The following is a 26920-nucleotide window of genomic DNA, read 5'->3' as shown; positions in this document are numbered from 1 at the left end:
GCTGCTAGGGGCAGGGTCCTCTGTCATCATGCTGATCACACTTAGCAAATAACTGTTATGTGAGCTGGTTTTGATGACAAAGCTGAAATATATTTTACTTATTATTTGCATTATGGTAGTGCCCCAAATGTGCTCGGTGCTGTACAAATACAGACACGCCCTGCCCAAACGTTTACAGTCTAGGGTCTTTGATCCATATGCCATAAATGTGGATAGGATTATAGTAGCTTGTAGATGTTGGGGCCCTCCTGTGCTGGATAGTTTCTGACTCCGAGGGCTTACTATCTTAAGTTTATGATAACTTATGATGGATGGAACAGGCCGGGAAGGGGGAGGGCATCGGCGAAGGACAAAGTAACAGGAAAATGAGCGTGATTTTGCATAACAAGTAGATGATTGTTTTGTGGACATCACTGCAGAAGTAAGACTTTAAAGAGGGAAGCCACTGACATCCAATATGGCACTGGCCAAGTCACATCTCTGTTCCTCTGTTTTCCCTTCTATCCTTAGTCTTGTCTATTTAGATTGTAAGCTATATGCGGCAGTCACTGTCTTAATATGCGTCTGTACCGTACCCTGAACCACAGGGCTCTGATCTCAGGTGGGGCCTCTAGACACTGCTGTGATATAAACAATTCAATAATTTGAAGGGGTAAAGGTGTGATTAGCTTAATGGAGTTTGATGGGATGTTTTTGCTCACATAGGAAAGAGCTCAGTGATACAGGAAGTTAGTTGGACCTGTCATACACAGTTATTCACATGCATAAGTGTTTGTGGGATTGTGGCCTATAAGAAAGGATACAAGAATGGCCATTCTTGGTCTGACTAATGCTCTATGTAGCCTGTATTCTGTCTGACAGTGGCCAGTCAGATGCTTCAGAGGGAATGAACAGAGGGAATGATCAGTTCTAGTGATCCTTCCTGTTGTCCAGTCCCAGCTTCTGGCAGTTGGAGGTTTTAGGACACCCACAGCATGAGGTTGCATCCCTGATGAGCATGACTAATAGCCAATGATGGACCTATTCTCCATGAGCGTATCAAATATTTTTTTAACCCAGTTATACTTTTGGCCTTCATAACAACCCCGTGGGAACAAGTTCCACAGGTTGACTGTGCATTGAGTGAAGAAGTACTTCCTTATGTCTGCTTTAAACCTGCTGCCTATCAATTTCAGTGAGTGACCATTAGTTCTTGTGTTATATGAAGGAATAAAATAACACTTCCCCCATTCACTTTCTCCATACCATTCATGATTAAATAGACTAAGGGCTAGTCTACACTAGTAACGCTAAAGCACTGCTGCGGCAGAGCTTTAACGTGCCTTGTGTTGTTGCGGCGCATCTCTAAAACCCACCTCCACGAGGGGTGTCTCTCCCAGTGCTGGGGCATTGTCTATACTGGCACTTTACAGTGCTGAAACTTGCTGCACTCAGGGTTTTTTTTTCCACCCCGAGCGAGAAAGTTGAAGTGCTGTAAATTGCCAGTGTAGACAAGCCCTAATTCTTTGAATGTGGAGATCCCCACACTTGAGCCATAGTTTTTGAGATGACAGATCTGAGGAACTATTCCAGATTGAGGTGTAAATGGAGAGGGTTTTGGAACAAAGTGATAAGTTAAACAGTAATAAATCACCAAGACCAGATGGTATTTCTGAAGGAGCTCTAACATGAAATTGTAGAACTGCTAGCTGTGGTATGTAACCTGTCACTTAAATCACCCTCTGTTATTTTTTACTCTTGCACGGTTTACGGGGAGGGAAGGGAGATAATTGGCCTAAATTTAGTGTGTTAAGTGTATCTGCCTCCTGTACTCTTCCTCAAAACTCCCTCACAAAGCTCCCCTGTTTGCGGCTCCTGTTCACTAGCTCCTAGAAGACAAAGGGAGGTAGAAAGGGTCATACAGGATAATGGCCTGACCTGGATGATTCTGTATGTTTTATAGGACTTACGGTTGGGGATTTAGGGGAAAAGTTACTTTTAGATTTATTATTGCTCAGGAGAAAGATAGGAAGAGGAGATTAATTTCCAACACAGTTAATGTGGAGTGACAGTAATTCTAAATAGTCCCCTTACCCATTCTTCTCTATTAATAGTTTGCTTTGGGGGAATATGTAATGGCTCATTTGCAATGCTTACCTGTGAAACTGTGGCAGATTGCCAACATAAAGTGATCATATTCAGATATAACAACTTGCTTACAGTGCTGTCCTGGAGGATCATAGCAGACTGTAAACATAGACTTGGTATAGTCATGCCATTTAAATTAACATAATAGCTCTTCCTAATTTATGTACAAGTGAATGTAGTTTATGCATGTTGATACCCATGGATATTGATTCAACCTATTCAGTTGTATTGTGGCAGCAACAAGTAATCTGAACTCGCCACTGATTGGAAAACAGGAGTGGAAGTCTATGCTTCTGCTATCTACAGTAAATCACGCCCCAAGAGATCAGTTTCTTGTGTGACCAGCATGTTACTCTTCTTGTCACTTTCATCTGTCTTTCCTGATGGAAGACACTGAAATATTGGCAGCATGAACAGGTGTCTGTCCATCAGGAATAATAAGTGGGGGGCAGGAGCAACAAAGGATAAAAGATACTGAGATTTGTAAGGATTTAAGGCAGCTTTAATTTGTCCTGATGCTTTTGGCCTTCAAGTGGGTTATACAGGAGGTGGGATTTGGTCCCATCTATCCAACTAATACCTGTTTTAGAATTATTTTAATGAGAGAGGAACAAACCTATAGCTGTAGGTCACCTAATTCATCCCTGGATTAAATAAAAATAGCTTTTCAGAGCAACACCACTAACTATGTACAATAGTTTATTGTATGACAATAGTGTTCTTGGGTTGTGTAAATATAAGACTCTTAAGTTCTAATCTTTGGGCCCTAAACTCTCAGTGATGGTAGGTTTGGGAGGAATGATGCCTCAGTTGTCAGAAAAAAAGGGGGCTGAGGGTTGAGTTCCCACCCACCACATTGCCTTCTGGTCTTGTTGTTGGGTAGGGGAGATGGGGCCACTGCCCATGATCTCTGGAGTACACAGGATCCCAAGCTGTTGCTTGTGCTTAAGGACAGCCCTGTGTAACACTGTACTGTGACTTTTTACCGTTACACTTTTTTTTGCCTCTTATCTTTCTGAAAAATTGATTAACATGAGTGGTTCTTTTGGTTTTGTTTTGTTTTTCCTTCTCATTCCAATCCTTCAAAGTGCAGGTATTGCAGGGGAGAAGTCTGTATCTTTAAGCATTCTTTGGAACTTGATGGTAACTGCCCTAACTCAGTTACAAAACTGCCCTTGCACACAACACCTTTTGATCCATCAATCTTGGAGACTTTCAGCATGTGTGAAAGTCACACAACGTCCCAGTGTGGTAGGTCATGACTAAAGCAGTATGGCTTGGTGCATGGGACTGGTAGTCTGACCTTCTGAGTTCTATTTTGGTTCTGATGCTGACTGGTCCTGAGATCTTGTCAAGTGTCTTGGCCCTGGTTTACACTGGGAGTGGGGGAAATCGATCTGATTTATGCAGCTTTTCAGCTACGCGAATAACGTAGCTGAAGTCAACGTACTTAGATCGACTTACCATAGTGTCTTCACTGTGGTAAGTTTGCTGCCGCTGCTCCCCTGTTGACTCTGCCTGCACATCTCGTGGCACTGGAGTGCAGGAGTTGATGGGAGAGGGGTCAGGGGTTGATTTATTGCCTCTAGACTAGACACAATATATGGATCCCTGCTGGATCGGTCGCTGCCCACCAATCTGGCTGGTAGTGTAGACATACCCTTAGGTTGTGATTTTTTTTTTTTTTGAAAGGTACCTACTGAAGTTGAGCATGACTCCCATTGAAATTCAGTGGACACTGGAGGCCTCACACTGTTAGGCTCTTTTGAAAATCCTAGTCTTAACATTTTACCTCACCTTTTCTATCTGTAAAATGGGCATAATACAGCCCTTGTTTGTAAAACATATCTTGCATTCATGTATGGTTTTTGAATGAAAATTATCTTCATTTAAAAAATGATCAACCTCTAAAGCACAGTGTGTCTCCATATAAGCAATTTTTTATCCTCCTGAGCCCTCTGGACAGCTCTCTAGACATCACAGTAGTAGAAACACTTGAGCCATGTCTGTGCTAGTACTCCCAACATTTCAAGTGCAGATGAAGCTGACCAGGCTTACAACAACAGAAGGCTTATACCCCTCCTTGTAGATGAAGCCCCTCTCTTGGTGTGTCTTGTGCCCCCCAGCAGTATACAAATTCACTTATTTAAGAATTTATTTTTATTTTATTTTATTTCAGGATTAAATAAAGACTGTGAATGGCTTGCCAACTACAAAAGCAGTTTCTCCTCCTTTGGCGTTCACACCTTAGTTGCTAGAAGGGGGTCTCATCCTCCCTGATTGAACTAACCTCGTTATCTCTAGCGTGATTCTTGCTTGCATATTTGTACCTGCCTCTGGAAATTTCCACTACATGCATCCAACGAAGTGGGTATTCACCCATGAAAGCTCATGCTCCAATAAGTTTGTTGGTCTATAAGGTGGCACAGAACTCTTTGCCACTTTTATTTAAGAATGCCGCCATCCAAATATACAAAGGACAAGGACAGCCTAATTAGATCACATCTGCACTGCAATGGCCTCAATACAACATGGCTTATCACAGTCAGCTGACTGCTCCATGGCAAGATTGTATTATATTCATATCCTCAGGATATTGCATTTTTGTAAGATTATCTGGCAATCGGATTACATTGCAGGCACATTGAGTCAGTCTGATCCTAGCAAGGCAGCCTAGTGAAAATACTTGTACAGTTGGCTAGTGCTTACTAAGTTGAATGTAGAACATACATTCCTATCCCTTTCAATACTGCTATATAAACTTATTCAGTTGCAAACACATTTTTTCTATATGCACAGGCCATATGAATTTAAACTCCAAGTGCAGGTCTGGATGTATGAACTACTTGGTGTATATAGTAGTATTAGCATATGTTAAATACACATTTACGTTGATATCTTGGGACATATCTGCACAGTCCTGTATTTAACACCTGTCAAAAGGAACTAGGGATGGCATTGAGTCTAAGGACTAGAACAGAGGATTAGAAGTCAGACTACTGAGTTCTAGTCTGAGTTGTGCCACTGATTGTTCATGTGACCTCAACAACTATCTGAACTTGAGGCCCAATCCAGTGCCCACTGAAGTCAATGGAAATCTTTCCATTGGCTCAATAGGTTTTGAATCAGAACCTTTAAACTCTGTTCCTGTCACAGTTCCTCCTTGTGCCTCAGTTTCTCTAGGGATCTGATACCTTTCTCATAAGCTTGTTGGCATGACTAAAAGAGGTTTGAGGCAATACCGCTGAGCTTTTGTGCTGCTGATCCATCTATACTGAGAGAGAGAGCTACTAAATAGAGGAATAGTGGTTGAAAAATGGAGTATGGGGTTTGTTTGTGTGTAAAATGTTATCAAAATCGTTTATTAAAAAAATTCTGCACATTTCAACCAGCTTCTGTTAGAGGTCTGAACTGCAGGATTAAATCTAATCTAGTGTTCAGAGGAATTTGAATCTAGGGTGTTTTTTTGATTGACTTCTGCTTGTTTAGCAATACCAATGAGTAGGACCCTACCAAATTCATGGTCCATTCTGGCCAATTTCATGGCCATAGGGTTTTTTATTGGTCAGTTTTGCTATTTCAGATGTTTACATTTGAAATTTCAATGTTGTAACTCGGGGGGGCCCGACCCAAAATGGGATGTGGGGGTTGCGAAGTTGTGGTACGGGGAGTCCCAAGATTGCGACCCTCGCTTCTGTGCTGCCTAGGCAGCAACCTCCAAGCTTCCTGCAGTTAGAGAAGGTTCCTGGAAGTGGGTAGGATCTCCCCCATGCTGCTAGTCCAGGTCAGTTACAGATTAAGGCAGGTGCCCCTGGCCAATTTGGGGGCCCTCCTTTGAAAAATGGGTGCCCTAGTTCCAGAAGAAGCCCTGGGGGACAGAAGCCTGAGCCTGGGTTGCCTTGGCCTGGGGGGTGGAGATGTGGAAGCTCTGAGCCCGGGCTGCCTTGGCTGTAGTGTGGCTGGGGTGGGAGGGAGGGGAGAGAAGAGATGGGTGGAAGCCCAGACCCAGGGAGGAAGCCTGGAGCCTTGGTAGGAACCATGGAGAAGGGGAGGGGGGAGGACAGAAGTCCTGATCCCAGGCTGACCCAGCTGGAACGGTGGGGAGCAGAAGCCCGGAGCCTGGCTGCCTGCAAGCTCTGGCTGGAACGGGGGATAGGCCATGAGCCTGGCTGTAGCTGGCGGAAGCAGAAGCCCCCAGTCCTAGGAGCCACTGGGGAAGAAGCTCCTGAACTCTGTGCCAAAAGCCATGACAGGAGTTGTGAGGTTGGAGGGCAGAAGCCAAAAGCCCAGGCTGCCCCGGCTGCAGCCACCGGGGGCATAAGTCCCTAGCCCGGCAGGAGCTTTTGAGGGAGCAAAAGCTGCGGGGGAAGGGAGATGAAAGCCCGGAGCCCAGCTTCCAGGCTGCTGCAGCATAGAAGTGAGGGTGTACCGCCCTCATTTCTGGACTGCCTCTGGAGGTGGGTCTGATCTTCCTCACCAAGAGCAGCCATACAGGAGAAGGACAACTCTTGTCCCTCCCCAGCTGTCTAGACTAGCAGTTAGGAGCCCTAGCCTCCCAGCAGCAGGGGAGATCAGATTTAATGGGGAAGGGCTGATTTAACAGTCCGTGACACATTTTTTAATGCCATGAAATTGGTAGAGCCCTACCAATGAGATGTGATCACCAAAACGTTTGGTGACAGATGTATTTTGCTTTTTGGCTTCTGTGGTCCTCTGGGTTTTGAGACAGACTTGAAAATAAAAAACAGTGTATGGAACAGTTTCCTTAAATGTGATTTGAGGATGGGGTGAAAACCTATGTGTAATTGGATGGGGTAAAAATGCTTTGGTGATAGGAACAGTGTTTACTCTAGGATCCATCTGTTTCAGGCAGTCTTGTATCAATCAGAAGAACCCAGCGGGGCAAGGAGTAGAACATGTGATCTCGTCTACGTAGGCCTTTAATGGAAATTTAGCTGTGTATAAACTGAGATTAACTCTGACTTGGTCCTATATGGTTCTAAACCAAGGAACACGATTCACTCTATCAATGCTTTATGGTATCTAGAGCCCTGTATGGCCAAATAGTAGCTGAATCTGCGGTTAAGCAATGGTTGAAGTTTGTTAAAAGGAAAGTAAGGAAGCTCTTGTGGCGAAAGCCCAGGCCAGAAGTGGGGATGCCTTTATACTATTCTGACTTGTTCAGACTTGCTGTATGATTTTTTTTTTTGTGTATATTCAGGTAGTGTCAAGAGACAAGATCAGGGCTCCATTGTGTTAAGTCCTGAACACACATAAGGACTTCAAATGGTACCTCTCTCTCTCTGAACTTAGTTTAAGGACTATCTCAGAAATGCTGACACACTCCATGTATGAATCAATTTAAGTCTCCTACACAGCTCTTCTGGGACTTCTTGCTCTTGCAAAGAAGGGGAAACAAAAACTGAAACCACCAAAATCTAAGTGCCTCCACTGTGCAGACTTTTGCTAAGTCAATTATTATTATTTGAGTAATATTTACAATTATAGCTGTCAAGCGCTTAAAAATTGTGATTAATTGCAGTGTTAAACAATAATAGAATACCATGTATTTAAAGATTTTTGGATGTTGTCTACATTATCAAATGTATTTGATTTCAATTATAACACAGAATGCAAAGTGTACAGTGCTCCCTTTATATTTATTTTTTATTACAAATCTTTGCATTGTAAAAAACAAAAGAAATAGTATTTTTCAATTCACCTAATACAAGTACTCTAGTGCAATCTTTATTATGGAAGTTGAACTTACAAATGTAGAATTATGTACCAAATAACCCCTGCATTTAAAAATAAAACTGAAAATTTTAGAGCCTGCAAGTCCACTCAATCCTATTACTTGTTCAGCCAATCACTCAGACAAACAAGTTTACATTTACAGGAGATAATGCTGCCCACTTCTTGTTCCCAATGGCACTTGAAAGTGAGAACAGGCATTCTCATGGCACTGTTGTAGCTGGTGTTGCAAGATATTTACATGCCAGATGGGCTAAAGATTCATATATCCCTTCATGCTTCAACCACCATTCCACGGGACATGAGTCCATACTGATGATGGGTTCTGCTCAATAACAATCCAAAGCAGTGTGGACTGACATATGTTCATTTTCATCACCTGAGTCAGATGCCTCCAGCAGAAAATTGATTTTCTTTTTTGGTGGTTCGGGTTCTATAGTTTTTATATCGGAGTGTTGCTCTTTTAAGACTTCTGAAAGCATGATCCACGTCTCATCCCTCTCAGATTTTGGAAGGCACTTCGGATTCTTAAACCTTGGGTAGAGTAGTGTAGCTATCTTTAGAAATCTCACATTGGTACCTTCTTTGCGTTTTGTGAAGTCTGAGTGAAAGTGTTCTTAAAATGAACAATGTGTGCTGAGTTATCATCCGAGACTACTATAACATGAAATATATGGCAGAATGTGGGTAAAAGGAATTCGGTGACAAATTTAATTAACACATTTTTTTTTTAACCAGCATCATCAGCATGGAAGCATGTCTGTAGGAATGTTTAGTATATGCCCCTTCATGCTTTGGCCACCATTCCAGTTTGTCACAGAAGTACCTCGCATTGCCGGCTATAAAAGTCCCATTTGAACACCTATTCTCATATTCAGGTGACATTGTAAATAAGAAGAGGGCAGCATTACCTCCTGTAAATGTAAACAAACTTGTTCGTCTTAGCAATTGGCTGAAAAAGAAGTAGGACTAAGTGGACTTGTTGGGTCTAAAATTTTGCATTGTTTTGTTTTTGAGTGCCGTTATGTAATACAAAAAAATCTACATTTATAAGTTGTACTTTCACGCTAAAGAGATTGCACTAAGTACTTGTGTGAGGTGAACTGAAAAACGCTATTTCTTTTGTTTATAATTTTTACAGTGCAAATATTTGTAATAAAAAAAATAATATAAAGTGAGCAGTGTACACTTGGTATTCTGTGTTGTAACTGAAATCAATATATTTGAAAATGTAGAAAAACATCCAAAATATTTAATACATTTCAGTTGCTATTCTGTTTAACAATGCAATTAAAACTGCGATTAATTTTTTTTAGTTAATCACATGAGTTAACTGTGCTAAATTGACAGCCCTATTTACAATACATTTTAATAGCAAACTAAGAGCATTTCAGGAAATGAGCACTGAAAATTTAGAAAATAAAAAGCAATCCCATTCTAAGCCAGATGGCAATGAAATGCAACTGGGTCTTGGTGCCTGAGTTTCTGCTTTCCGCCTGTAATACTGATTTCACTATTAATGTGGGTTTGGGGCCTTGGTATGGAAATGCATGTTTTTGTTTTAGTGTACAATGTTTCTTGTTATATAGGGAGCAGTTCGGGTGAGCCCTGGGCCATCCCATTTTTACTTTAAGAAATATGGTCACCCTAAAGTGCTGGGTCTTGAGCCCAGCTGTCTTTTGGAGATGAGTGTTGCAGTCAAGTTATTCCCTTCACTGTCTCTCTCTGATTTCCCTCCCTTCTTTCTTCTAACTCTTCTCTTCCCCCCCACCCTCACCCCCAGTCATTCTGCTCAAACAGCAGCAGACTCCACTAACCTCAGATTAAATTTAGCATTGTGCTATAAATCGAAGAGACCAGCCAAGAAAAACCTCTCCTCTCAGTCACATATGGGTGTCCTGCACACCTAAATCCAGTTCTGATCTGGCAGAGACACCCATGAATGTCATTGTAGGCTGCTCAAGACATTCTGCTTTTTCCCAGGCCATACATAAAATGGGACTCAGGCCCGAACTTGGTAGGTCACATAGTACTGAAGACTCAGCTGGGACACATGTTTCAGGACAATGATGAGGTGGAGTAGGAGGGTTGAGGGGGGGTCTCTGGTACATTTTCTTGAAGGATGTTCCCAAAACTGATGCTCCCTGAGAAATTGCATATGTCAGTGTGTTCTGCTTGGTGATTTAGCCTCAGTCTTGGTTTTCATCAACAGCAAGGAGGAGCGACTCTTCTGAGAGTGATTTGAACTCAGAAAGTAATCACACCCACCTGATCCCTAGTGTGGACCGTATCATCTCCTACAGACTTTCTGACTGACTGCTCATTTTTAAGATCATATTATCCCCTATGCATGCTTACTACCATATAAGGGACTGGAAACCTATTTTAGTGGAAGATAAAGATGTGTCCATAATATTATTTTTTTCTCTCTCTCAGGGTCTCTTTATAGTTTTACAATAACATCAGGTACATTTATGTTCTAAATAGAGAGCAAGTGAAGTGGAAATAATTTGCTGAAGGCAGTTGCAAGTGTTTTGCTCTTTCATATCTTTCCTAAAAATGTTTGTAATTGCATAGTCGTTAAATTAAGTCTTAATTTTTTAAAAACTTTTTTTGTTTGCTTGCAGGGGACACACTTAGAAGAACCTGTATGGGATCCTAAGGACTTATGAATGGATGATGTACTTACGATGATTAAGGTAAGGGAAAGAGTTACTTATTTTGGCATCACTCAATTTCCCCTCTTGTTGAAGCAGGCCTTGGGATTTAAAAGGCAATCTGTAGTGGTTGCTTTATTTAAAATTTACTAATAATCAGAGGTGGTATTGGGACATTGCTGAAGTACTAACTTGTTCTTAGAAATGTCTCTTTAAATGGAAAAAAAATTGTCTTGCATTTTAAGAATAACCTGGAACATAACATACAATGGAAAAAATATTACTTTCTCTCTTAAGGATAATAATAGTAAGCTCTTTAAATTGTAAAAACTTTGATTTGAAGAGCTCAGTACAGTAATTTTTGTTTTCTTGAAACTAAGTGGTTGAGTTTGCAATTCAGGTTCTCACCTGTCATTTCAAGCCACTAAGTAGAATATATTTCATTAGTCTATTTCCATCATGTTGAAGTGCTGTGGTCAGCTAGTCTGTCCCCAGATGCCAGGGTAGGTACAGAAGTGTTGCCATTGCTGATTAATTAGATACAGAAGGATTCTTGTTTTGCTGAAAACATGAATATACTGGGCAAGGATTTGAAAAGAAAATATAAATGTACTCAGGCCTGACATTGATTTATAGATATTTTTGTGACACTCATCACTGTAGGAATTTGTTGTCTATATTTGCACTTTTCAGAAAGCTTCCTGTGTTTCCATTCTGCCACTGGTAGCTAAAATGGAATGTGGACAGTGCAATTTCACCACCACAATCTGTGCAGGATTAGGCATCATAACAGTAAAACACCAGTGCCCTATTCATTATTTGTATTATGGTAGCACTGAGAGCGTCGGTTTGTCCCAGGCTCTGTACGCGCACATAAGCCGGTCCCTGCCCCGAAGAGTTTCTTGTTGAATTAGACAAGACAAAGGGCAGGAAGGAAAACAGACAGAGGGGAACAGTTGTTTTTTTTTAATGTTATGTAGGTTCGCTGGTGGAGCTGGGAGCAGAACCCAGGTTTCCTGATTTTCATGGTAGTGCTCTATCCACACTGCCTGTTCTATCCACGCTTCCTGTTCTACATTAGTTCTCTTGCTATTGCCACTTTCTAGTGGAGCTGTACTGGAGCTATTGTAGAGACAGCTAAAATTACCTTGTGTGTGTTGGCCATCACTCCAGCTGTGTTCTGGTTATATTAAGTTCTCTGCAAATAATCCACTAAAAAAACCAGCAAACATGAAATACTGTAGTGAGATTGGAAATATGAATTGCCAGTTAAACTACTATGTTTGGTATAGTCCTTTAGAAGTTTTCTCCTGATCCTGTTTGGCACTGTACAAGACAGAGGGCTAGAAACTGACACCCATATTCATCTTGAGTAGTACTCTACTGCATGAGGAGTCCAACAGGAAATTAATGGGGGTCTACCTGTGAGTAGGATATTCTGGAAAGTGAGGAAGGATGTTTGGAATCTGGCTTTAAATGAGAACACCCCTGTGTGCAATCTTTAGCGAGATTATTAGGCTGAAGTGTTATCACTGCAATGAGGGACAGTTCACGCCACTTGGAATTACTGTTTCGGATTGTCTGCAGAATAGAGCACAGAAGCACTGCACCACTTTACTCTTAGTTCATATTTTGAAGGCTTTCTTAGCAACTGTATGAGCTAGAGACTTGGATTCTGGGATTTAAATGATTGTGAAGTGCCTTGGAGAGCAGAGGTAGGCAGGATGTTCCATGTATGGGTTGTGGTATGGAAGAAGGTACGAGGTGTGTATGCGTGGGCAGGAATATTAAATCCAGACTTGTTCTCCAAGTAGCTATCCTTCCTTTCATTCATTGTGTGTATCATTACCTTCTTTGGCATCCTTTCTTCTGATCCCATTTGCCATGTGCAGCTCACTTGGCCATAACTAGAAGATGATTGAAATGGGCAGCACAATGTGTCATGATGTTATGTTGCAGACATTAGACTGCGATCATAAAAACAAATAATTGGTTTCAGAGTGGTAGCTGTGTTAGTCTGTATCAGCAAAAATAATGAGGAGTCCTTGTGGCACCTTAGAGACTAACAGTTTATTTGGGCATAAGCTTTTGTGGGCTGAAACCTACTTCATCAGATGCATGGAGTGGAAAACAGGTTATTGTCCTTCTGCCAATAAAGAATTCTCTTATAGTATCTCCTTTGATGCTTTAGTTTTCCTTGGCTGAATGTTGCACAACCTAAGAGATCTCACCATTAGGTAACTTCTTCCTGTTATTCAGTCTAAATGTTTTTCCTTGCTCAATTTCATCTCACAACTCCTAGTTCTGCGAGTGCTTGCTCATATCGATTCCAATTAGATGTGTGCGCTCCACATGCACGTTCGTCAGAAGATTTTTACCCTAGCAACACTCAGTGGATCGGCTGGGTCGCCCCCTAGAGTGGCGCCGCCATAGCGCCGGATATATACCCCTGCCAACCCAACGGCCCTTCAGTTTCTTCTTACCCCCCGTGTCGGTCGTTAGAACAGTGGAGCGCGGCTTAGCTGATCTCCACATCCTTAGCTACTTGTAGTTCTCTCGTTATTCTTGTGTATATATAGTTGAAATTTCTATACTTGCAGTTAGTTTTATTAGTTCTATAACATAGTTAGTGTATATAGTTAAGAGGGGTTCAGGGATTAGCCCCTTCCCCGCACCCATGCCCATGCCCAGTTCACCAGGTTTCAAACTGTGCTCGGCCTGTCACAAGCCGATGCCAACAGGAGATCCTCACTTCTCCTGCCTTAAGTGCCTCGGGGAATCCCACCTAGCCGATAAGTGCCAGATCTGCAAGGCCTTCAAGGCGAGGACGAAAAAGGAATGGGACTTTTGTCTCAAACAGCTGCTGATGGAGGCAGCTCTTACTCCTCTGCCCTCGCACCGAGCGCTGGTCAGTCCGCTGGCAGAAGCGCTTCTTCGGCACCGGATCGCACCGGTACCGCTAAGGCCTCTTGGCACCAACCATCTCTGGCACCGTTCTCTCTCCCCTAGGGTGAAGAGGCATAAGACTTCCGCTGCTTCTGTGTCATCTGCACCGCAGCCAGAGCACCCGGCACGATCGGACCACCCGGCACCTGCACCTGCTGCGGCACTGACAATGTTGGCACTGTCGATTCCAGTCCCGCAAGGGCCATTGAGTCCGGTGCCTGAAAGCTCCCCGCTGAGAGCCGTGGTTGAGCTCACTATTCCCTCCACACCGGAGACATTTTCCACGGTGAGGGAACTGATCGCAATGACAGTCTGCGCTGCCTCAACCGCCGGTGCGGGTCATACAATCTGTGGGCAAGCCTGCCTTGATGAGACCGCCCTCTCTCGGCATCGCAGAGTGGCGTCACTTACGATCGCGTTCCCGCCGGTATTCTCGGTCCCGTCGCTGATCCCGGTCCCGATGCTGCTCGCAGTCCCGGCACCGATCCCCTTCTCGGTACCAGTCGCACTCACGGCACCGTTCAGCGTCCCGTTCGCCGGCCCGGTACTCTCGCCATCGATCCAGCTCCCGGCACCACTCCAGGCACCGTGACTCTCTCAGCCTCTCCAGACGCCGAGCTTCGAGATCCCGGTCGACCTCCCGGCACCGTTCCAGTCGTAGGTCCCGATCTCATTCCCGGTACCGGTATGGCTCCCGGTACCGTTCCCCAGTGCCACACAGAGCAAGATCAGTCAGAGAGGGAGACTCTCTTCCCAGGGTTTTTTCAGCCCCTCCTTGGCCATCCCGACACACATCAGTGTCGTCTCATGCGGACAGTTTCTATGCACAGGACCGTGACTCTGATGTGCCCGTCAGAATCTTCCAGAAGACCCTGGCCCAAGATCAAGGTCCCCATCAGTGGTCATTCTGGACGCCTTGGGCATATCATTAGGCCCATGGTGTACCTCCGGTCCCATCTCGCTCTGCACCATCGGAGCACCGGGTGCCGGAGGCGACTATCTGCCACCTCCCTCCTACCAGTACGCAGGAAGCGCCAGTTCAGTCACCAGACTGCCAGACCCCACGGGAGCCGGAGGGCGTCCAAGAGCACGAGGCCACACAAGACCCACTTGTCCCTTGCCTTTCCTCTTCCTCCTCTCCCGATGAGGCGGTGGCGGGGACATCCTCCACGGGCCTTCCTCCAGTTGACCTGCGGGCCCATCAGGACCTCCTGAGACGTGTGGCACTCAATATGAATCTTCAGATGGAGGAGGTCCCGGAGATAGAGGACCCGGTGGTGGGATGTTCTGTCGGCTGAAGCTCCCACAAGAGTGGCCTTACCATTTATCCGGACGATCCAGGCCAATGCTGATACCATCTGGCAGTGTCCAGCCTCCATTCCACCCGCTGTCAGGGGAGTTGAACGCAAGTACATGGTGCCCTCCAAAGGGTACGAGTACCTGTACGTCCATCCTCCTCCCTGCTCCCTCGTCGCACAGTCTGTCAATGAGAGGGAACGCCATGGCCAGCAAGCTCCAGCTCCAAAATCGAAGGAGGCTAGGCGCATGGACTTACTGGACCATAAGGTATACTCTGCAGGGCCCTCCAACTCCGTGTGGCAAACCAGCAAGCCCTGCTTAGCCACTACAACTACAACACCTGGGCGGCGGTGGGCAAGTTTACGGAGTTAGTCCCTCAAGGCTCCTGTCAGGAGTTTGCGGCCCTCTTGGAGGAGGGGGAAAAAAGTGGAGAGAACTTCCCTCCAGGCCTCTTTGGATGCAGCTGACTCTGCAGCCAGGACTCTGGCATCTGGAGTTGCCGTGAGACGCATTTCATGGCTTCAAGTGTCAGGCCTCCCGCTGGAACTGCAACTTACGATACAGGACCTGCCCTTTGACGGTAGAGGCCTATTTTCTGAAAAGACGGATCCAAGGCTGCAAAGCCTGAAGGACAACAGGGTCATTATGCGCTCTCTCGGCATGCACACGCCAGTGACTCAGCGCCAGCCTTTCCGCCCCCAGCCTCACCGCCCTTACCCTCCGCCTAGACAGAGGCAGGACTTTGGCAGAAGGCATGGTAGAGCCGGTCGTAGACAACAGTCAGGACCCCAAATCAGGGTTCCTCCAAACCACCTACGGGGCCAAAGCCAAACTTTTTTGAAGGTCCGTCCGAGAACGGCGTACCAGTTACTTTCCAGGATCCTTTCCCTCCTTTTTCCAACTGCCTCTCTCCTTTTTCCTTCCTGTGTGGTCCCAGCTAACTTCAGATCATTGGGTCCTACGCACGGTGGAACTTGGATACCACCACCAGTTTATTTTGCCCCCCCCCCCCATCCCTCATCCTCGTCCCTCTTCAGGGACCCCTCTCACGAGCAATTCCGCTTACAAGAGGTGTGGACGCTCTTTGCCATGGGAGCCATAGAGGAGGTACCAAAGGACGAAAGGGGCAAGGGGTTCTACTCCCTCAATTTCCTAATCCCCAAGGCAAAAGGAGGTCTCAGACCTATCCTAGACCTGCGAGAACTCAACAAGTTTATGATAAAGTTCAAGTTCCGCATGGTATCCTTGGGGACCATCATCCCGTCCTTGGATCCTGGAGACTGGTATGCCGCCCTCAACATGAAGGACTCATATTTTTCACATCGCCATTTATCCTCCACGCAGGCAGTTCCTCCGGTTTGTAGCCAACCGTCAGCATCTACAGTTTACGGTCCCAGCGTTTTTGGCCTCTCTACAGCCCCAGGAGTATTCACAAAGTGCATGGCTGTAGTCATCGTCTCCCTCCGCCGCAGTCGGATACACGTTTTTCCGTATCTGGACAATTGGCTCATCCGAGGGACCTCCGAGACACAAGTCACCCATCATGTGGGCATCGTCAGGGACCTATTTGTACGTCTAGGCCTGATGATCAGTACAGAGAAATCCACTCTGGTTCCCACACAGAGGATGGACTTCATTGGGGCCATCCTGGATTCCAGTCTCGCCAGAACCTGCTTACCACAGCCTTGGTTTCAGGCGATGGTAACAATTATCCGAGGCCTACAGAACTTCCCGATGACTTCGGCTCGCACTTATCTTGGTCTCCTGGGTCACATGGCTGCCTGCACGTTTGTGACCAAACATGCCAGGTTACGCCTCCTTTCCCTCCAATCTTGGCTCAGCTCGGTATACCACCCGGGCAGAGACACCATAGACATGATAGTCACCATTCCCCCGAGCATCCTAGGCTCCCTTGAGTGGTGGCTGACACCCTCCCTGGTGTGTGCAGGGATGCCGTTCCATCCGCTCCAGCCTTCTATGTCCCTGACAACGAACGCGTCATCTCTCGGCTGGGGTGCTCGCCTCGGACATCTTTGCACTCAAGGCCTTTGGTCATCTCAGGAGCTGGCCTTGCATATCAGTGTCAGAGAGCTGAGAGCAGTCCGCCTTGCGTGCCAGGCGTTTCAACAGCATTTGCAAGGCCGTTGTGTTCTCTGTGAACACTGAGACGCAACGGCCCTGTATTACATAAACCAAGCAGGTTGGGACACGGTACTCCCCCCTTTGTCAGGAAGCCATCCAACTCTGGGACTTTTGTATAACCCACTTGATAGACCTGGTAGCGTCTTTTCTCCCAAGGGTTCAGAACACTCTGGCGGATCGACTCAGCAGATTCTTCCTGTCTCATGAGTGTTTGTTTCGTCCGGACGTTATTCATTCTGTTTTCCGGAAGTGGGGATTTCCCCGCATAGACCTCTTCACTTCCCGCGAGAACAGGAAATGCCAGATGTTCTGCTCCTTCCAAGGTCTCTCCCCGGGTTCGATTTTGGAAGCTTTCCTTATGCCATGGACGAGCCAACTGCTTTATGCCTTTCCACCATTCCCGCTGGTTCACAGGGTCCTGCTAAAGCTCCACAGGGATGGAGCTCACTTAATCATGATCACTGCAGCATGGCCCAGGCAGCACAGGTACACCATGTTGCTCGACCTGTCGATAGCCAACCCAGTTACCCTGCCTTTTCGCCCAGACCTTATAACTCAGGACCATGGCAGACTTCACCACCCAGACCTGCAGTCTCTTCGCCTCACGGCATGGCTGCTACGTGGTTAAGCCAGTCAGAGTTACGTTGCTCTTCCTCAGTACAACAAGTACTTCTGGGTAGCAGGAAACCTTCCACTCTGTCAACGTATCTGGCCAAGTGGAAGCGTTTCTCCTACTGGTGCGTATCGCAGAATGTTACTCCCACCGAGGTCTCGATCCCCACCATCTTGGACTACCTCTGGTCTCTCAAACAGCAGTGCCTGGTGGTATCATCGTTGAGGGTACACTTGGTGGCCATCTCTACCTTCCACCCAGGGGAAAGTGGCCGCTCCATGTTCTCGCACCCTCTGGTTTCTAGGTTCCTCAAGGGCTTGGAGCGCCTTTACCAAGTACGCTGCCCCGCCCCAACCTGGGACCTCAACCTGGTTCTAACCAGACTTATGTCTGCCTCATTCGAGCCGTTAGCAACCTGCTCGCTACTATACTTGTCCTAGAAGACAGCTTTTCTCGTAGCCATTACATCGGCCAGACGAGTCTCCGAGCTTCGGGCTCTCACGGTGGAGCCACCGTATGCTGTGTTTCACAAGGACACGGTGCAGTTGCGACCACACCCGGTGTTCCTCCCTAAGGTGTTATCTGCCTTTCATGTCAACCAAGATATTTTCCTTCCGGTCTTCTTCCCGAAGCTGCACTCATCATGACGGGAGCAACAACTGCACTCCCTAGACGTCCGTAGAGTGCTCGCATTTTATATCGAGTGGACGAAACCCTTTAGTAAAACGCCCCAACTCTTCGTCGCGGTGGCAGACCGAATGAAAGGCCTACCGGTCTCCTCCCAGAGGATCTCATCTTGGGTGACGGCGTGCATCTGCACTTGTTATGACTTGGCTCATGTTCCCACGAGCTACCTCACCGCACATTCTACCAGGGCTCAGGCTTCATCGGCCGCCTTCCTGGCTCATGTGCCCATCCAGGAGAGATGTCGCGCAGCTACCTGGTCCTCGGTCCACACGTTTGCCTCTCATTACGCTCTGGTTCAACAGTCCAGAGATGATGCAGCCTTTGGCTCAGTGGTTTTGCATTCTGCAACATCTCACTCCGACCCCACCGCCTAGGTAAGGCTTGGGAATCACCTAATTGGAATCGATATGAGCAAGCATTCGAAGAAGAAAAGACGGTTACTCACCTTTGTAACTGTTGTTTTTTGAGATATGTTGCTCATATCCATTCCAAACCCACCCTCCTTCCCCTCTGTCGGAGAAGCTGGCAAGAAGGAACTGAAGGGCCGTTGGGTTGACAAGGGTATATATCCGGCGCCATGGCGGCGCCACTCTAGGGGGCGACCCAGCTGACCCACCGAGTGTTGCTAGGGTAAAAATCTTCCGACGAACTTGCACACGGCGCGCGCACACTTAATTGGAATGGATATAAGCAACACATCTCAAAGAACAACAGTTACAAAGGTGAGTAACCGTCTTTTATTCCCCCTTCACTGACCACCCTACATGAAGGTTCCTCTCCCTCTCCCACACCCACTTGGAGTTCAAACCCTCCAAATCCCAAACGTGTAGATAGTTATTAATTCTTTTTGTCCCTTATGCATTATCACTCCAGACACAGTACTTAAGTCCAGCCTCATTCTTATTTTTTGCCTTTCTCTAAAGGCCCAATACAACCTGCACTGTTGTCCACAGAAAGACTGCCATTGCCTTCAGAGTGATGATCAACCTCTAAATTCCCTCCAATTTAACATCATTCCTGTCCAGAGGTACATGGAAGTGAGATTGTGCAATTTTGCATACATGCCTTCAGGCATAATGCCACATTGTGGGCTGGATTTTGCCCTCTTACATGCATGCAGCCCAGTTGACTGCAAGAATGTATCATACATTAACATTTGATCCAGTGTGTTCATTCTTCACCAGTGCAAGAAAGCTGCATGCTGTAAAACGGGTATTGTCTTTTGGTAACACCAATGGGAACAGTGGGTTTCATAAGTAGTGTTAGCTCACTAGTTGGTATTTGGAGGAAGAGATGGAAATACATGTTCTGAAAAGAGCAAATGATTTACAATAGGTTTGTGGATCTTAAATGTATTTGCACCTTCTTGTTTGGCTTAGGATAAGAGCTGTGTGGCATGTACTTGAGAAGGAATTTGCATGGATGATTCCTTTCACAAAATGAACATCTGTATAGGCATTCAGACCATTTTCGATAGTATCTGAGCATCCATAAAATGAGTCTGTATATGGTTCAAGGAGTGTCTAGAAGATGCCATGTTAAAGCCCATTTGGTTGTCCTGCCTCTTGGGAGAGGTAGTGTCTTTTGATGACATTAGATGAAATGCTAGTCAGTAGCTACCATCAGGGGTGTTTTCTCTGGTATAGACATACCATAGGTACATATGGAGATATTCAGATATGCCTCTCTTTAAGGGTGTGGACTCATTCCTGCGGCGCCTCCTGTTGGTTTCTCAGGGAATTAGCTCGATTTCCAGCCCGGAGCATCCTTTGCAGGCCAGTGATCCACTACCGCTTAGCCCCCATGTTCTTCTCTGGACTCCGGTGTCCTGCTAGCTGGGGTGCTGCCCCCTGGCAGTAACCCCTTTTCTCTCAGGGTCTCCCCTCCCCAGGAAGCCCTCACCCACTATCCCCTCTTCGCCTCAGTATGAGGCTACTGCCAGTCATTGTCTAGTCTCCATGCCCAGCGGCAGACTGCAGTATCAGCCCACTCATCACTGGCAAGGTTGGGTTTGGACCTGTGCCTACCCCTGGGCTGCCCTCTGCAACCCCCAGTACTTGTTGGCCTTATGCTAGGCCGCAGCCTGGGGCTTTCCAGGCTGGAGCTCCCCAGCTCCCTCTGCTTTTCCCCAGCACTGCTCCACTCAGGTACTCTGCTCAGGTCCCTGCAGCCAGGCCCTTCTCCCTCTACAGGCAGAGGGAGACTGTTTGGGTTCCTGGCGCACAGCCTTTTTATACAGACCAGCTGTGGCCTGATTGGGACATGGCCCAGCTGCGGCTGCTTCCCCAATCAGCGCAGCTTTTAGAGCTGCATCCCTCTCCAGGGCTGCTTTTTAAACCCCTCAGGGCAGGAGCTGGTAACCACCCCGCTACACTCTCGTTCCTTTAACCTCTTCCACAGTTGTTTGGTTTGCAATAGTGCTCAATTACATAGCTGGAAAGAATGATTCTCTCCACTGCAGGAATTACTGGATGAAATTATATGGCTTGAATAACATAGGAGGTTGCACTAGATGACCATAATGTGGTCCCTTTTGGCCTTAATGTTTATGAATCTGATACTTAGCTCTTATTAGTTGCTTGATGAGGAATACCCCAGTATTCCTTTAGAGGCATTTTTGTTTTGTAAAATTATTAGTTTAACATACGTTAGTTACCAAATAGCAAGTGGCTGAATTTTTCAGGCAAGCCAGAGGCTGAAACTGTTGATCCAACTTATTCAGTGAATAATTATGAATAATGAAACATGCTCATAAATAGGAAAAGGTCACCTAGGCCCAAAGGGTTCTTTCACACCCACAAAATAATAAAGCCTGTTGATCAAATTCTTGGTTCAGCTCAGCTCTAATATACACACTGGTTATGGTGAAATTTAAACTGAAGCCAGAGGATTGAGTAAACTAATTACAATGCTTTTTGCCTCCGTGGCTAGAGACAAGGAAGAAAAGAATGAGTGGACATCTGGCTTAAACAAATGCTACAGATTCATATCAACTAATCGCATGTCCATCATCTGAAAGGTTGACTTTGACGAGAAAACTTCCCCCTATTTTTATAACTTGCTGTAAGATTCAAATGCAGTATTGTACAATCTGAGAAATATAGGAGCAAGAATAGAGCTGAGTAAAGCTACTTCAGTGGCTTATCCATTCTCATTGACACTAGAGTTGGGGAGAGTTAGAATAAACAGGAGTGATGTCAACACAGAGGTGTTTATTTTGAGAACTGTTAACTAACAGAACTGTATATTCTAGGCTTTAGCATTAAATATAACCAGTAGCCTAACATCTGTGCCCTGGAACAAATGTTTTGGTGTCATTTCTACATTAGAATTTATAGTTGTGCTAATGCTTCTGAATAAAAATGTAAGTGTAGATATACGGAGCAAATGGGAGGCAGTGGGTGGCAAGGTGGTGGTTTGAGATTAATGTTTTTTCATGTCTAGTATGATCTGTTAAGCTGTCAAAGGAAGTGGTGAAAACCTCAACTCTGTTTGATGCATTTAAAACCAGACTGGACAAAAGTCTGGAAAACAAACTGAAGGGATTTATTCTTTTGCTGGCTTCTGTGCAAGAGGAAATCAATGATCCTCCCCTCTCTCTTTGATTCCTAGAGAGACAAGTTGGGTGAGGTACTATCCTTTATTATACCAATTTCTTGGTGAAAGAGATGTTTTCGAGCTACCCAGCTCTCTAGCTTGTCTCTCTCACCAACAGAAGTTGGTCCAATAAAAGATATTACCTTACCTACCTTGTCTATCTAATATGTGGGACCAAACGGCTACAACAACATTGCAAACAATGTCCTATCATTTTAATTTGTGTTGATTATCTTTATGCTTTGTTCACTTTCAGCAGAACAATGAAAAATGGCCTTGGTGTAAGTGAGACTTAGGCTCTGAGTGTATGTCCTATATCGCAGTAAAAACTTGTCATATCTGAGCCTGGGTTAATGGACTCGGGCTATGGAGATAAAAATCACAATGTAGACAATCGGACTGGACCCTTCGCAGAGTCTCAGGACCTGGACTGGAGCCCAAACCTGGATGTCTAAACTGCAATTTTTAGTCCTACATCCTGAGCCTTGTGAGCCCGAGTCAGCCGACTTCAAGACATAAGTATCCTGGGGGATATGTCTGCATTGCAGTTAGGCACCTACAGCTGGCCTGTGCCAGCTGACTCGGGCTGTGGGGCTGTTTAACTGCAGCATAGGCTTCTGGGCTTGGGCTGGAGTTAAATTTCTAAGACCTTATAAGGTCAGAGGGTCCCGGAGCTCAGGCTGTGGCAATACTGCAGTCTATACTGCAGTTAAGCAGCCTGGAGACCCGCAAGCCTGAGTCAGCTGACATGGGCCAGCTGTGGGTTTTGAATTGCAGGGTAGACATACCCTGAGTGTCTTGCTCCCTCTACAGTATTAACATTACAGTCAGTGACTCAGAGAGAGAATGGCCTAGTGATTTGGGTGCTAGCTTGGGACTGGCAAGCTCCAGGTTCGGTTTCCTGGCCTCCTACAGACTGCCTGTGGACCTTGGGCAAATCACTTTGTGTCTCTGGATCTCCATGTCCCCCTTTGAAAAATGGGTATAATAGCACTGGCCGACCTCAGGGATGTTGAGGATAAATACGTTAAAGATTGAGGCACTTGGCTGCTAATGTAATGGGGGCCAAATAGGTACCAATGATATCTAGATAGACTAGTCTCCTTAAGAGGAGATTATGCACTCAATGTAGAACAATTTGCCATATTAAAATGTGATAGTAGACAGTTTGCCATGCAGCATAGGAGTGTCTCAAGGCGATCTGTTCATAACATGCTTGCACACTGAAGAAAAAGTATTCCTTGTTCACATGAAACAGATTTGGCCTCCTCATGGTGATGAAGAAGACTTTACCTCATGGTGATTACAGCCGGGAGGCAAATTGCTTATTTGGGTAAGGAATGCTTCATTCAGAGATTGTGAACTCCTTTATCTCTGAACAGATCTGTCTTTGGGACACTCCGACATGACATGAAGGTTGTCCATTGTCACATTTCTGATGTTCAGTCAGCATTTGAGACTCAGCTTTGACATGGATATGCCGATAGATAACCTGTACTAGTATTTTTAATCAAAGCTCTAAGTAATCTGCAGAAGCAGCTGAGTATCAGCCATTAGGACCATTCCAAAAGCCAATTTTAAGAGTGTTTTTTAAAAGACCTTTTAAACAAACGTGGAGACTGGGAGAAGAGTTGAAATATGGGAGTAACATGGGTCCTTGTACTATGGTATAAGGGAGAGAAGAGAGAACATGGGGGGAAATCTCAAGGAACCAGGGCCTGATTAAATGCATCCTAGAATACTCAAGGAGCTGACTGAGGAGATATCAGAGCCTTAGCGATTTATCTTCAAAAAGTCATGGAAGACCATCGAGATGTCAGAAGACTGGAAAATGGCAAATATAGTGCACATCTATTTAAAAAAAAAAAAAAAAAGGAAACAAGACAATCTGGGGAATTACAGACCAGTCAACTTAACTTCAGTACCTGGAAAGGTAATGGAGCAAATAATTAAACGATCAGTTTGCAGACACCTAGAAGATAAGGTGGTGATAAATCTGTGCTGACTGTTATTTAAGGACAAATGGTGTCAAACCAGCCAAATAGCTTTCTTTGACAGGGTAATAACAAGACTTGTAGATGGAGGGGAAAGGGGTATATGTGCTATATCTTGATTTTACTAAGGCTTTTGATACTATCTTGCATAACCTTCTCATAAACTAGAGAAATACAACCTAGCTGTTGCTAGTATATGGTGGGTGCATAACTGGTTGGAAAACTGTTCCCAGAGAGTAGTTATCAGTGATTCACAGTCAAGCTGGAAGAGCAAATCCAGAGGTGTCCCTTAGGGATCAGTTCTGGGTCCAGTTACGTTCAATAACTTTATCAGTCATTTAGATACTCATGCAGAGTACACTCATAAAGTTTGTGGGTGATACCAAGCTGGGAGGGGATGCACATGCTTTGGAGGCTAGGTTTAAAATTCAAAATGATCTCAACAAACTGGAGAAATGATCTGAATCAAATAGGATGAAATGTAATAAGAGCAAATACAAAGTGGGAAATGATGGCCTTGGAAGAAGTATGGCAGAAAGAGTTCTGAGGGTCCTAGTGGATCACACACTGACTCATATTTAGCTTTTTTGCAAAAAGAGCAAACATCATTCTGGGATGTATTAGCAGGAGTGTTGTAAGCAAGATACAAGTAGTAATTCTTCCTCTTTATTCTGTGCTGATAAAGATGCATCTGGAGTATTGTGTTCAGTTCTGGATGCCACATTTCAGAAAAGATGTGGACAAATTGGAGAAAGTCCAGAGAAGAGCAACAAAAAGGATTAAAGGTTTAGAAAACATGACCTATGAGGGAAGATTGAAAAAAAATTGAGTTTGTTTAGTCTGGAGAAGACTGAAGGGGGGACATAAGTTTTCAAGGACATAAAAGGTTGTTACAAGGAGGAGATAGAAAAGTTGTTCTCCTTAACATCTAAGGATAGGTCCAGAAGCAATGGGCTTAAGTTGCAGCAAGGACAGTTTAGGTTGGACGCTAGGAAAAAATTCCTAATTATGAGGGTAGGTAAGCATTGGAATAAATTGCCTAGGGAGGTTGTGGAGTCCCCACCATTGGAGATTTTTAAGAGCAGGTTAGACAAACACCTGTCAGAGATGGTCTAGAGAATACCGTATATACTCATTCATAAGCCGAATATTTTTGGTAAAAAAGTGATGCATCAAAGAGCAAGGGGTTGGCTTATAAAGGGGTCTACACCAAAATGTGATGATTTTAAAATCTCTGTGGAATCATTGAATTAAATACGTAATACGTTGTCATTTTGTTTACCTGGAGTGTCTGCAGGCATAGAGCCCCCCAGCTCCTATTGGCTGGGAACAGCAAACCGCGGACAGTGGGAGCTGAGGGGCTTCATGCCTGTGAAGGCGCCTGGTAAACAAAGCATCCAGGCCCGCTAGTGGCTTACCCTAATGGGCCAGGAGCCAAAGTTTTCCAACCCCTGAAATATAGGGTCAGCTTATGAAAGGGTCATACAATTTTTGCGATTTTTACCTAACCATCTTGGGGGGTTGGCTTATAACGAACAGGCTAATGAATGAGTATATACAGTACTTAGTCCTGCCATGAGTGCAGGGCACTGGACTAGATGACCTCTCGAGGTCCCTTCCAGTCCTATGATTCTATAATCTACAGTTTATACCAGGGGTCGGCAACCTTTCAGAAGTAGTGTGCCGAGTCTTCATGTATTCACTCTGATTTAAGGTTTTGCGTGCCAATAATACATTTTAACGTTTTTAGAAGGTCTCTTTCTATGTCTGTAATATATAACTAAACTATTGTTGTATGTAAAGTAAATGAGGTTTTTAAAATGTTTAAGAAGCTTCATTTAAAATTAAATGAAAATGCAGGGCTCCTCGGACCGGTGGCCAGGACCCAGGCAGCATGAGTGCCACTGAAAATCAGCTCGCGTGCTGCCTTTGGCATGCGAGCCATAGGTTGCCTATCCCTGGTTTATAATATAAAATTAGAATGTTCAAAAATGTCTTTGTTTTGTTTGTTTTTTAAATGATACCGGGAGGAAGGGCGGCGAGGCACAGTCCCCGTTTTGTTCCGGGCCATTTCACAATCCAGACATTTTTAGCTGTGTGGTTTTGCAGGTTTTACATTTAATTGTGTGACATAAATAGGGCCTGATTTCTGAAAGGGCTTAGTTCCTGTTACTCCAATAAAAACCAATGGGAGCTCAGGCTCTCAGTCTCTTTGAAAATCAGACTGTCAAGTTTGTGGAGGATGCAAACTGGCTGCAAACTGACCAAAGGAGGTATTTTCAAAAGTAAAAGAAAACAAGTCACACTGAAAGTCATGGGGGTTTATGCTCCTAAATCACTTAAATTATTTTGAAAATCCTACGCCGTGTGCACAAAATTAGTAAAAAGGATTATTTTCAAGTCTTAAATGTCTTTCACTTACATGAATTTTCGAGCAAAATAGCCACATTTCACAAGACTTGCAAAATCTGATCTTTCTTGTGCATTTTTAAACATCTAGGTTTTGATTTTCTTGGTAACTGTTTCACATAGCACTGGCATTAATCACAGTGCACCAATGTCCTGCTTTCTGGATTCACTAGTGTTTGTGTATTTAAATAAAACACAGTTCATACAGACCATGCCAGGAAGCATGCTGGGACCTGTTAGCAATACCTTGAGCTGTTTATATAAACAAATACATCTTCCGCCTTGTCTCTGAAATTAGTAATTTTGGCAGTAGATTGTGCAGCAGCAGGTCTTGCTCTTACAAGTGATTGGGAAAATTATTTGGCATTATTTCGCATGCCTGTAGGTTACCTAGAGTATGTGCTAGTGCTGCATATCTGATCACAGAACATTTGTGATCCCTTCGATTCCAGTTGTTGTTCTTGGAGATCTCCAAGGCTGTTTCCAGGACCTGTGCTTTTGAAATACATTCACAAAGAACTGACACCTTGCAACTGATTTGGCAGCTGGGTATTGCAGGAACCTATATAGACTCCATAAATGAGTTACTGGGATATTTGTGTGAGTTTAAAAGATAAATGGGGACCTGATTCTTTGATTTCAAGTATTGTACACAGTAGGTTGAAGGGCTACTTCTAGAATGTCAGGCTTCTCTA

The 26920-nt window shown here is 44.9% G+C and overlaps 1 protein-coding gene across 3 annotated transcripts in view; it reads left to right on the top strand.

The window, feature by feature from the left end:
• PTPRA (protein tyrosine phosphatase receptor type A) overlaps positions 1-26920 on the top strand; it is a 244648-nt gene that overhangs the window by 109771 nt on the left and 107957 nt on the right. For all 3 annotated transcript variants that reach the window (XM_030563062.1, XM_030563064.1, XM_030563063.1), the window contains exon 2: positions 10509-10580. In XM_030563062.1, coding sequence (XP_030418922.1) covers positions 10554-10580 — 27 coding nt within the window. In that variant the 5' untranslated portion in view covers positions 10509-10553. The remainder of the gene's footprint in view (positions 1-10508; positions 10581-26920) is intronic.

The sequence above is a fragment of the Gopherus evgoodei genome, chromosome 5 (genome assembly GCF_007399415.2).
Source record: "Gopherus evgoodei ecotype Sinaloan lineage chromosome 5, rGopEvg1_v1.p, whole genome shotgun sequence".
In the NCBI taxonomy this organism is placed as follows: domain Eukaryota; kingdom Metazoa; phylum Chordata; order Testudines; family Testudinidae; genus Gopherus; species Gopherus evgoodei.
The sequence above is the reverse complement of the archived record's forward strand: the minus strand, read 5'-3'. Positions and strand labels throughout refer to the sequence as shown.